This window comes from Misgurnus anguillicaudatus, chromosome 3 (genome assembly GCF_027580225.2).
Source record: "Misgurnus anguillicaudatus chromosome 3, ASM2758022v2, whole genome shotgun sequence".
Classification (NCBI taxonomy): Eukaryota; Metazoa; Chordata; class Actinopteri; order Cypriniformes; family Cobitidae; genus Misgurnus; species Misgurnus anguillicaudatus.
Genome location: NC_073339.2, coordinates 39679183 through 39692820, shown reverse-complemented (window position 1 = coordinate 39692820; position 13638 = coordinate 39679183). Strand labels below are relative to the sequence as shown.

Genomic DNA, 13638 nt, shown 5'->3' with positions numbered 1-13638 from the left:
ATGTAGTGAATCATAAGTTATACAGTGTTGTATAGTGTTGCATGACTCGTACTCGCTCCTCCCGCGGTAGTAACTCCTTTTCTTCTTCATTTTTTTGTACATTATCGGAAAGAATCGGTAAAGCTAATCTTTTTTTTATAAAACTGATGACACTAAAGACTCTTCGGAGATATAAAGGATGTAATACTACTCTATAGGTACTCCAGATTAACATCAGAAATGCAGAAACAGTGTGTGTTATGTGAGCTTTAAACAGCATTTAAATGGAATGATTTAAAATCAACCGTACAGTGTTTATGTGGTTGTCAGCTATAATCCACACTTTTAAGATTTTTGATATTTATTCAAATAAACTTTTAAATACTATTGAAGATAGAAACATGTACATTATTACTTTAGAGATGGTCCCTAAATTTACGAACATCAAACATCCAACTTTATTTATTTATTAAGTCTATCGGCAGCTAAGCGTTTAGTAAGGGCGAAGACCCCAACTCAAATGCATCAGCAGTTATGGACAGGACATTATGGTCTCGAGAGCAAAAGAAAATTCAGTGTTTCGTTATCTTGAGATCACGAGAATACAAAAATAAAAATATGGATGACCTCTTTCGACTTCCGTACAAGGCAACATATTTGGATTTTATTTCTTCTAATGTAAGCATCAATTGGCTCACAAGTGTTAAAGGGATAGCTCACTCAAAAATGAAAATTATGTCATCATTTCATCATTGTTACAAACCTGTATAAATTTCTTTGCTCTGATGAACAACAAAGGAAGATATTTTGAGAAATGTTTGTAACCAAACCGTTCGTGGACCCCATTTACTTCCATAGTATTCTTTTATCCTACAATTGAAGTCAGTGGTTACAATCAGCTGTGTGCTTACCATCATTTATCAAAATATCTTCTTTTGTATTCATCATAAGAAAGAAATTCATACAGGGTTACAACGTAAATAATGACAGAATTTTCATTTTTTGGGTGAACTATCCATTTAAAATGACACACAACAATGTCACAAGTGTCAAAAATTTGTTGGAAATACAGTGTTGGAAAATGTCCAAATAATTAAATTATGAAGAGTTTCGTTGTAAATCCGTTTTTCTTTTAATTTTTCAGAAATCTCGTTTTTTTTCACTTTTAATCTTTGTACAGCGCCTTGTGAATGTATTAGCATTTAGCCTAGCCCCATTCATTCCTATGGCTCCAAACAGTGATGAATTTAAAAGCCACCAAACACTTTCATGTGTTCCCTATATACACGAGTAAGTATGGTTGCACGAAATAAAACTTTTGTTTGGAGCCATAGGAATAAAATTGGCTATAGGCTAAATGCTAGCACATTCATGAAGCGCTGTTAAAAGATCAAAAGTGCACGCATTGAAAAAAGATAGGTATGTATTAATTCATCTAAGTTGAGGTAAGAACATAGTAAAATATTGAACAACGGTGGTGTTTTCCTTCAATATGTTAACTTTGTTTGCTGTGTGCCAAATATGAACATCCTTGTACGTCTACAAATAAAACAGCCTCCAATATTTGAGAATTCAATATGAATAAATAATGAGAAAAAGAAAATCATTTTTGCGCACATTCTGGGAGTTATACTTTTATCTTTGATAGCACTATGCCAAGAAATGAATAAGAATAAAAGAAATAGAGGTTTAAATTTTTCATATAAATGATGAAGATCCAGACATTAATTGGAAATGAAGCCAAAGCAGATAGGTGCTCAAATTTTAATAAGTGCCCTCTCCATCAATATTTGATTTTTTGTGTTTCTCTTCCTCTTCATCATTTTATTCTCTTTCCTTTCCAACTGTTCCTCTTGTTATCAACCAGCCTTATGAATTAAACATTCAGTTTGAAAGATATGCGATAACACACGCAAATCCTGTGATTTGAAATTACATTCAGCCACGACTGTACGTTTTCATCAGCTGAAGAACGCACACAGGAAATTGTGTTTTTGTGAATTGAATAATAAAATTGTGAATCAAGACAAAAAGAAAAAATCTTGAGTATGCAGATCTCCTATACGTATGGGAGGCTAACATCAAATTAAATAAATCTCCCATCTGTCGAGCACTTATGTCGGGTCGAAGTAAACATGCCAAAAGTACTTCTGGCGTGTGAAATTGACCCTTGTCTAAACATGCCAATACAGCAAAAGGTACAAATAGTCAAAGCCCACTTAAGCGGCAATCGAAAATGGGAATCTCTACATTAAACATAGTGATTATGAGAGCAGGGGAGACTTAAGCCAGCCTAGCTACTATTCAATATAAAGTGGAAATGTCAGTTTAATGGATACTGACTTCAAATAGAAGCTAAGATCTGCGAAACAGCATGACAACCTTTTCAACATGTCCTTGGTGACTGAGCAGGTCTTCTGCCTGCCGTTTAGCAAAGAGTCTTTGGTGCATTAGCTTCATGCCTTCGGCTTTAAAACAGTCATTTGAACCCTTTATAGACTTTTGAGGGTTTTTTGCATTGTGATTCGATCTGAAATGCAGTCTTTGTGATGGGTGCCAAATTATGCAAGAAAAACACTAAATAAAGAACCAAAAGGTCTCCCTGCGGTGAAGTTTTATTTGAAATGTGGAATTCGCTGAAATCCTTTGTCTCAGCTCTTTAAATGGTCCCTAAATATTTCATTTTTCACGTCTTTGTCATAATAGCCCATGATCTGAGCGTTTAATGTAATTTAATTACAATATGTTTTTCTTCTAAAAGGATTCAAGGGTTGTGCTCACACATTAGTAACTTCTTGTTTAGCTGCGTATGAAGTCGGCACTAAAATGGCAACTGAAGTTACTGAAAATGACAAGTTTTATTGTTTTAAACGGATAGTTCACCCCAAAATAAAAATGATGTCATCATTTACTCACCCTCAAACCTGTATAAATTATTTGTTTTGCTGGAAACAGGAGCACCATTGACCTTTATTGTAGGAAAGAAAAATATTATGGAAGTCAGGCTACGTTTACACGGAAACGATCTGAAAACAAAACGCAAAAGTGGTTTGTAATACGATCATGAAAAAACGCGGAAAATCGTGACAGTATCACGAAAAAGAATAAAAAAATTACGTGACTATAGGTACATCATTTTGTGAGACTGGGTGACGCAAAAGTGTTTGATATTCGATGTAGTATGCACTCCAGGCGGCTAGGTGGCAATGTGAAGCACTGACACACAATAACGCCAAGTCCGCAAGCCTCCATACAACCTTATTCCTTGTTCTCCCAGGTCTCGTCCAAAGCCGTCTGGTTTGCCTTTGACAAATTGGCACATCAACAATTTGATAGAGGTAATTCATGCACCTTCTCTGATCAGTAATACTAGCTGTAAATATTTGGTACAACTCTTGTATATTTATCAGAGCTGCTATGGCAACTTGAAGGTCCGACGTATGGAAATAATCCGACATGTTTGTTGTTACTTTCCTGAACTGGCGCATGCCTGTTACGTAAACGTGTACGTGACGAGAGCCACCGTGAGCAGACTTTTGCTATTTACCCTTTAGACGGGAACGCGACGGTAGAGCGTTTTTTAAGATTTCCACTCTGAAGGGGGGTTTCACTTTTTTGCATTTTTAAGCCCCCAAAAAAGCCGTCGCTGTGTAAACGAAAGGCATATTTTACAAAAATTGGAAGTACCTTCCTTTGTGTTCAACAGAACAAAGACATTCATATAGGTTTATAAAAACATTAGGGTAAGTAAATGATGACAAAATTTTAATTTTTGGGACCACTATCCCTTTAATCCGTTACAATTTGAATGCACAAGATTTTTGCTGGGATTGATCTGCACATACACTATAGAAAACAACTCTTTGTGAATAGCATTCATATTCATATTGTGTTTGTATTAATTTATAAACGCGTTATACTTGTAATTCTGCGTCTGCAAGTATTCCTAAGAAGTACCGGAAGCTTTAACCGAATTCCCTGCATGCATGATTGAGAATGCTTAACTTCTTTCCGATTCCAAATCTTTTAAAGACAGCATCGAGTTTTGTTTGAGACGGTCTGTCGAAAGTACACAGCATAACCTCGAGCACAAATGTATATTCTGCTTTGGCTTCAGAGTTATGGTTGTCAAACAGTTAGGAACTTATTGCTTTTAGATGGATGGCTACAAACAGTTTTCTTAATACCTTTCAAAACTCCTTTATTTGAACAAGCTACAACTTCCTTGCATGCTGGTCTACTATTATAGATTTACACTAAAGCTGTAATATTCAATAATGCAATATACAATACGATAATGCTTGCACATTTGTAAAATCAATTTGAACTATATAACCGACATGCTTTCACGTTCTTTCTGATTATTGATCATCTGTCAGAGCACACACATGCACTCATGCAACACAGGCAAATAACATTCACATCACAGTCTCTGCATCAACCTAAACTTTGTATATACATAATACATAATGTTTTAAAATCATTTAGTGATATGAAAATTGTGATAATGTGCAGCCCTAATTTACACTCTCCCTTTGTCACATGGTACAAAAATGGTGCTAAAAATGGCACTAAACGTGGCTCTTAAGCATTTATAGAATGATTATAAATCATCTGAAAGCTGAATGCTTTCCATTAGCCATGTTTCCATCCACATGTTTTTATCCGAATTAAGTGATATCGAATGAAAAATGCGTTATGGAAACAGTAAAATTCGATTGAATTTCATGAATATCACCTCAAAAGAAATACGTTCGATCTCATCGGATTTTATCTTGATCGATATATGGCTTATGCGATAAACGCTGATGGAAACGTTATTTGCCGAATAAATAATGATTTGCGATTAAGGTTTAGGTCCTTTTATGGTTGCAACCCACACACAAAACAAGAAGAAAAAGTTTTAGGTCATTTCCGCTCTGGTGGCACAAATGGCGTGTCAACAAAGTCAGATGTAAGTGGACAAACGACGAGACGAGATTCACTTTAAATTTAATTTAGCAGAGAAAATAACGGCTATAGAGCTGAAGATCTTTGCCCGAACCCGACGGGTTCGGTCGGATTCGGGCTTCATTTCTTACATTTTACACGGGCTCGTGCTCCTTGCACGGTAAATGAGCGGTCAAGTTCAATGCTGCTGAATGCCCTATCAGTAAGCGCAGGACCACGCTGAAGCCATTTACAGTGGATTTAATTATTTCCTCAACAAAAATGCCTAATCTTGGTGAGTAAAGGTTTTTTAATTTATAACTAAATATTACTTAGTCTTAAATACATAATTTAGACAGAGGATATAGACTAATGTTGGCATTAATGTAAAGAAAGTGCCGAAGCAAATACCACAGAACCTTTATCCTAATTTCGTTATTCCCAAATAACCATCTTATTCAGAATGTATTATCTTAATTTAATTTGTTAAGAAATAATTGTTTTTATTGGCATGTTGGCCTATAATGTATTGCATATGCCTATTTAGAACGAGATGTTACGATGTTACAGATGACTTATTTTTTTTCTTTGTTTCAACTTCCAAGTGACGTGTAGCCCAGTTAGTCATTAATAAATAATGTTAAAACCTGTGTAAATTACTCGTTCTTGATAAAAGCTGTTTGCGTGCGCAAATTTAAATAATGTATGGCTGTAAAAGGGTTCGGGCTTTTAAAAAGCTGTCAATCTAAATATACTTTCGGGTTCGATTACAGCTCTATTTTAGATAGCAAAAATCTAAGAAATGCCATAATTTATCAGGAACTCGCGAAGGAAATGTCCAACAATGAATATGACAAGACGTGGGACATCCTCCGGAGTAAATGAGGCGCTCAAACAGCGATACGTGTTTCAAAAAAGAGAGTTATCTCGCAACTGTGCCGGAGGGAAAATAAAAGCAAATTCGACCTTGATGAGATGGATCCTCGGCCAAAGAACCCTCGTAGCTTTATTGGCTTATTAACAACTCTAAAGATATTTTTTCGTTCTCATTTACGTTAAGAATTGATCCGGACTATCATTTCACGTTAATGCCTCCGTTGTCGTTGGGGATTTACATGCATCTGCATCATCATAGCAATTTGATGTTAACGTAATTTTCTTATTATTATAGCTTGATATGTCGCTATCAGCTCAGCTGGCACATAAGCACTTATAACTTGTGAAATGCCGCAAATTTGTCTAGCAAAACTTTGTTCGCAAATGTTTGCTTGAATATTGTGCGATTCAGTGCGAAAATGAATGGAAACACCTTCAAATGTCTCAAATCAATTCGATATACCAATTTGATCGCAAACCAGCATGTGACGTCATTACGCACAGGTTTTTATTCGCTTTAAAGCCGTTGGATTTACCAGCTTTATTCGCATAAGTTTTTTAACCGAACTTTAGATAATTCGATTGACAAGTGGATGGAAACTTGATATATGGTTTGTTAGGATAGGACAATATTTGGTCTGAGGGTGAAAAAATCTGGTAACACTTTACTTGAGACGGTGTTCATAAGACTGACATGACACATTCATAATCATGACTTGACATGTGCTATGAACATAAATGAGATTTTATGCACGTTTATGACAACTGTCATTAAGTGTCATTCGTTCAATTATGTAATTTTTAATGCAAAGATTACATTGTTTGAAATGTCTTTGTAATGACAACTTGACATTAACCAGTACATCATAACTGACCAGTTTTTACCAGTGATACAAATATAATTAGTCATTAAAATGTCATTAAGTGTTAATACTCTGTCATATAGTTTTATAACAGCGTCATGAATATTCTTCAGTTCATAATATTTTTTTTAAGTTTCCTCCACGTATTTAATAAATAAAATCAATCAATTATTCAATAATAATAATAAAAATTGGTAAAATTATACTTTATTGCATTTGGAGACTGATTCACCTAAAATTAAATGAAAACAGTACAATAATGGGTTAAGCCATGCAGCGTTGGGCTCATATTGTTGCAAAGTTACTTACATTATTTAAATTGATAAAAAAATTGTTTGTTTTTTATTCTATATCAGAAAATTTCAGAATCCTCTGTGTGAGAAAGAACAAGTTCTGTTATTTGTCAGATTTTTTTTGTATTGTGCACATACATAAAGTTAAGTGTAATAATTTGACGTGTCTGTTACATTTCGTTAAGGGATTTAAAACTATTTGACAGACTATTACAGCTCAGTCTCGTGAAATTTCGTCATATAGTCACGTAACTTTTTGATTCTTTTTTGTGATATTGTCACGAATTTCTGCATTTTTGTAAGGCTGTAATATCACGATCATTTTTTTCGTGATCGTATCACGAATTTCTGTTTACGTGTAATTGTCACCAATTGGTTACTTAGCTGTTTTGTCCTATTTTCTTGCCGTTGTCGCTTCGGTTTAAGGATAGATTTAAACAAAATGACATCCTTACCCAAACCCAACTCTAATCCTAACGCCAGGCGACAATGGTTTAAAAATCAGAAAATATAAAAAAAAATCAGAAAAAAATATAAACCAATACTTAAAGTGACATCCTAACGCAAACACCAAATCTAACCCTAAACCGAAGCGACAATAGTTTGAAAATAGGAAAAAGCATTTGAGAAACCCATACGTTGCAATTACACGTAAACAGAAATTCGTGATACGATCACGAAAAAAAAACACGGAAATTCGTGACAATATCAGGAAAAAAGAATCAAAAAGTTACGTGACTACATCACAAAATTTCGTGAGACGCGGTAGAGTATTAACACTTAATGACATTTAAATGACAGTTTAATGTAATGTTAACCCATTAAGCTAGGTAGTTTCTTAAATTTGATAATTATTCTGCTATGTCATCTTTATGACAGATTTATGACAAGTTATGATGTATTGGTTTATATCAAGTTGTCATAACGAAGAAAATTCAAACAGTGTCATCTTTGCATTAAAAATAACATAATTGAACAAATGACACTTAATGACAGTTGTCATAAATGTGCATGAAATCTCCTTCATAATCATGACAAGTGTCATGTATTGATTATGAAGGTGCCATGTCAGTCTTATGAACACCCCTTAAAGAAAAGTGTTACCAAAAATCTAAATATTGAGAAAATCGCCTTTAAAAGTGTCCAAATTAAGTCCTTAGCAACACACATTACTAATGATAAATACATTTTTTATACATTTACGCTAGGAAAATGGAACATGATCTTTACTTAATATCCTAATGATTTTTGTCATAGAAATTTTTTGGCTATAATTTTGACCCATACGATGTATTGTTGCCTATTACGACAAATATACCCGTGCTATTTCCGACTGTTTTTGTGGTCCAGGGTCACATACTGTCAGACCAGTCTCATAAAACTGCATACCTATATCACGTACATTTTTGATTCTTTTTTGTCATACTGTCACGAATTTCCGCGTTTTATCGTGATCGTATCACAAATGTCTGTTTACGTGTCATTTTCACGTATTGGTTACTCAACTGTTTGTCCTATTTTCTTACCATTGTCGCTTCGGTTTAGGGTTAGATTTACATAAAACGACATCCTTACCCAAACCCAACTCTAACCCTAACGCCAGGCGACAACGGTTTAAAAATCAGAAAATATAAAAAATAAATCAGAAAAAATAAATATAAAAAATAAATCAGTATAAACCAATACTTAAAGGGGACATATTATGAGATTTTTTTAAAGATGAAAACTAAGTCTAAAATAGGTCTGAGCAAAAGTGTTCCGTTTTGGGTGTGTAATTTAAAATGCAAATGAGCGGATGAAGTGCAACCACTGATCACAATGGTGGTGGTTTGTTGCAATTGAAGCTCAATTGTGCTGTGAAATATTTTATCTCTCTCTTTCTCTCCATACTAAATGGTTGTGCTGTGGTTGGATAGTGAAGATAAAGTGGGCGGTATTACCTTATTCTGACATCACAATAAGGGCCAAATTACAATGACCTATTTTTTCACATGCTTGCAGAAAATGGATTACCAAAACTAAGTTATTGGGTTGATCTTTTTAACATTTTCTAGGTTGATAGAAGCACTGGGGACACAATTATAGCACTTAAACATGGAAAAAGTCAGATTTTCATAATATGTCCCCTTTAAAGTGACATCCTAACGCAAACACCAAATCTAACCCTAAACCGAAGCGACAATAGTTTGAAAATAGGAAAAAGCAGTTGAGTAACCAATACGTAACAATGACACGTAAACAGAAATTCGTGATACGAGCACGAAAAAATGCGGAAATTTGTGACAGTATCACGAAAAAGAATCAAAAACTTACTTGATATAGGTATGTAATTTCGTGAGACTGGGTAGATACTTAAAGTGGTTCCCCATATGATTACAAGCCAATGAACCACTTTTATTGTTATTTAGCACCCATCCAGAACAAGCTTCAGTGTAAAGCAAAAGTTTTGCTTTGCAAGTGTTTACCTGTTTGTCTCAGGGCTGTACTGCCCACGTCCAACCTGATTGACAGCACATATTCTGAACTGATATGTCCTCGCTGGTGTCAGACCACTGACTAACAAACTGGTTAGTGTAGGACTAACGTCAGCCATGTAAACCTTCCACGGAGAATCTGTAAATCAGAAAAAACAGGACAAAATCAAGGTTTTATAAGAACTTCTATTTCAGAAGACATTCGTTTGCGGATATCTTTCTCACAAACTTTTTTTATGCAGTATCACATAACAGGGGCTAAACATCCACTCATGTGTTATTATCTGGACTCTGTCATATAAATTCTGACAAATTTACAAACAAAGACAACATGATGGGCTCACTGTTGCTACAGTAAGGTTAGCCGAGTGTCAAAGTACATAAGAAGAAGAACCTGCTGTTTTTATTTTCCTTTTTTATTTGATTTATCATCAGTAGTTTGAATCTCTTTCTATACAACGGTTGAGTAAATGATGAATTTTACTGTGCTGTTGTTTATTTGGAGAGTATGACGGCACACGACACCCAGTTTGTGTGTGTGCAGTACATTAAAAATGATGGGGAGCAGATCAATGAACAATTTAGCTTGAGAAACCACTCAAAGCAGACCCGAGAGAAAAGACGACGGAAACTACGAGGAGCCATGAAAATAAATCATGAAGTCAACAGGAACTGTAAATATTAAGCCGCGGGGACGCATATGAATACAAATGTAGACAAAAGCACACAGAATATCTTCTGTAGGACTGTCGATCAATAACACGTTGGAATCGAAATAAATCACCAGATTTGTTTAATAATGACAGATATCTTCAGGTATATGTAACAATAGAAAAGCCTTTGGCTTCACACGTCAATATATTGCTGTATTGTGTCTCATGTCAATTAATTTGTATTTTACAAGGTGGCTAATGCGTATTCATTCGTACAATCACATCTGTACATTTTTGTATGATTTGCCTTTTCCCCGTGACTTTGTTGGGGGGGGCGGTGTAAGGGTTAAGGTGTGGGGCTTCATTTTGAATTAGAATTAGTATTCATATGAATTATCAAACACTTAAAATAAGATTTTCTTGTGAGATCAGGCTGGTTTATTTTATTTCCATATCACCAGTTTACAGTCCACACCAATCCATATCCAAAAAGTTTATTAATCTGTCCAAGAAACGTTCAGGCCTAACATTCTTGCATCTTCTATCAGACGTCTTTGGTGTATTTTCAGCATCACGAGCGCCTCGAGATTACAAAATAAGCAGTCAACTTTAAAAAACACATCTCAAAGCCCGTACATCCTTTTCCATTCCGTTGAGCTCAGACTAGATGACTTCCGAATGTAAGACCGTCAAATTTCTTTTGTCTACAAACAGCATATTTACATATTTGTGATGTGAGCCAACGTTAGTTGCCAAAGACGCAACTAGTGGCAGGAAAAAGCGACTAGTCGAAGCAATCCATAGCGTCTATGTGTGTGTGAGAAGAAAAATAAAAGAGTCGTTCCACCGCATTTTTCACTGTCTCTCCGTTGACAATACGCAAATCAATCTCTCTCTGCATTTCTCATCACTATCTGTTTCGGCATTAATCTTCCACCTTCCCGGCTCAATACAGTGAAAAACAAACCTCCCACTAGCCCCTATTACAATCAACCGTTTCTTTTCAGGTTTGTCCTTTAAGCCTCTCTGTCTGTTTTAAGAGCTCAGGAAAGAATACAGTGGGAAAAAAAATTAGAAAGATGCAAACCAGCTTAATTGAAAGCTGAAGCTATGGTACATTACGTTTAATAACCATATGTCAACATTCATGTAAAAGACACACCAGCCTGATCTCAAAAGAAATTGTATGTATTTTAAAGGGACACATTTTTTTTGAAAATATGCTCATTTTGCAGCTCCCCTAGAGTTAAACATTTGATTTTTACAGTTTTGGAATCCATTCAGCTGATCTCCGGGTCTGGCGCTACCACTTTTAGCATAGCTTAGCATAATCCATTGAATCTGATTAGACCATTAGCATCGCACTCAAAAATAACCAAAGAGTTTCGATATTTTTCCTATTTAAAACTTAACGCTTCTGTAGTTACATCGTGTACTAAGACCGACAGAAAATTAAAAGTTGCGATTTTCTAGGCAGATATGGCTAGGAACTATACTCTCATTCTGGCGTAATAATCAAGGACTTTGCTGCCGTACCACCATGGCTGCAGGAGGCGCAATGATATTACGTAGTGCCCGAAAATAGTCCCCTGCTATTTAAAGACACTAAGAGGACCAATTTTGGCTGCTGGAAAATGAGCATATTTTCAAAAAAACTGGAGTGTAGCTTTAAGTTGGCTAATTCATATGAATTCTTACAAAGTGAATCGTACAAAAACATACATTTATCTTAAAAAAAACAATAATGAAACCCTAACCCCAACGACACACACACACTTACTGTTCTCAGAGAGTTCAATGATGTAATTCAAAAGAGGGCTGTTCCCATCAAAGGGTCGAACCCACGACAGAAGAACCGTTCTGCTGTCCGTCTCATTCAGTGCAACCTGCAGATTACGCGGCGAATGAGGAAGTTCTCTATAGACAGAAAGAGACAAATAGTAAACACAAAAATTATAAGTCATCATTCTATCAACATCAAATTTAATACAGACAATAAATCAGTGTAAATCAGTAGTGTTTTTAGCAAAAGTGACATTATACAGGATATATATATATATATATATATATATATATATATATATATATATATATATATATATATATTCAACATCATGTCTACACTTTTACAAATTAGTGTAATTCAGTATTCTTTAGGGCAAAATTACGAAAGCCAAGACAATTTTCTCATGATCTTGACATAGTCCAAATCTCATAACATCATTTCCTCATAATATTTCATGTATTTTTAATTAATAAATAAAGTTGATATTTGTAATTTTAGGGACCATCTCTAAATTTATAATGTACACGTTTCAATAGCATTTAAAGAGGCACTCCACTTAAAAAATATATATACTCATTTTCCAGCTCCTCCAGAGTTAAACATTTGATTTTTACCGTTTTAGAATCCATTCAGCTATTCTCTGGGTCAGGTGCTAGCACTTTTAGCATAGCTTAGCACAAGCCATTGAATCTGATTAGACCATTAGCATTGCGCTCAAAAATAACCAAAGAGTTTCGATATTTTTCCTATTTAAAACTTGATCAAGACCGGCGGAAAATTAAAAGTTGCGATTTTCTAGGCAGCAAATTCCTTGATTATTACACCAGAATGAGAGTATAGTTCCCAGCCATTTCTGCCTAGAAAATAGCAACTTATAATTTTCCGTCGATTCCGTCGGTACAAATATTTATTTTTAACTTTAGAAAAGGTCCCTAAATTCATAACTATCAAAGTGTCCATTACTGACAGATCTATTTCAGCTCGAGCGAATCCATGATCCAAGTGAAATCTAATTTGTAAAAGGAATAGTCTACTCATTTTCAATATTAAAATATGTTATTACCTTAACTAAGAATTGTTGATACATCCCTCTATCATCTGTGTGCGTGCACGTAAGCGCTGGAGCGCGCTGCGACGCTTCAATAGCATTTAGCTTAGCCCCATTCATTCAATGGTACCATTTAGAGATAAAGTTAGAAGTGACCAAACACATCAACGTTTTTCCTATTTAAGACAAGTAGTTATACGAGCAAGTTTGGTGGTACAAAATAAAACGTTGCGCTTTTCTAATCTGATTTAAAAGAGGAACTATATTTTATGGCGTAATAGCACTTTTGGGAGTACTTCGACTCGGCGCAGTAACACCCTCCCTCTCCCATTATGAGAGTGAGAAGGGGAGCGGACTTTTCAGGCGAGTCGAAGTACTCCCAAAAGTGCTATTACGCCATAAAATATAGTTCCTCTTTTAAATCCGCTAGAAAAGCGCTACGTTTTATTTTGTACCACCAAAATTGCTCGTATAACTACTCGTCTTAAATAGGAAAAACGTTGATGTGTTTGGTCACTTCTAACTTTATCTCTAAATGGTACCATTGAATGAATGGGGCTAAGCTAAATGCTATCGAAGCGTCGCAGCGCGCTCCAGCGCTTACGTGCACGCACACAGATGATAGAGGGATGTATCAACAATTCTTAGTTAAGGTAATAACATATTTTAATATTGAAAATGAGTAGACTATTCCTTTAATCCGTGCTAATTTTGTTAAATATGCTTTTGGTGTCTCC

At 35.1% G+C, this 13638-nt stretch overlaps 1 protein-coding gene across 3 annotated transcripts in view; it reads right to left on the bottom strand.

The window, feature by feature from the left end:
* sdk1b (sidekick cell adhesion molecule 1b) overlaps nt 1-13638 on the bottom strand; it is a 373118-nt gene that overhangs the window by 103894 nt on the left and 255586 nt on the right. For all 3 annotated transcript variants that reach the window (XM_073866164.1, XM_073866162.1, XM_073866163.1), the window contains 2 exons: nt 11848-11984; nt 9406-9553 (listed from right to left, as the gene is read on the bottom strand). In XM_073866164.1, coding sequence (XP_073722265.1) covers nt 9406-9553; nt 11848-11984 — 285 coding nt within the window. The remainder of the gene's footprint in view (nt 1-9405; nt 9554-11847; nt 11985-13638) is intronic.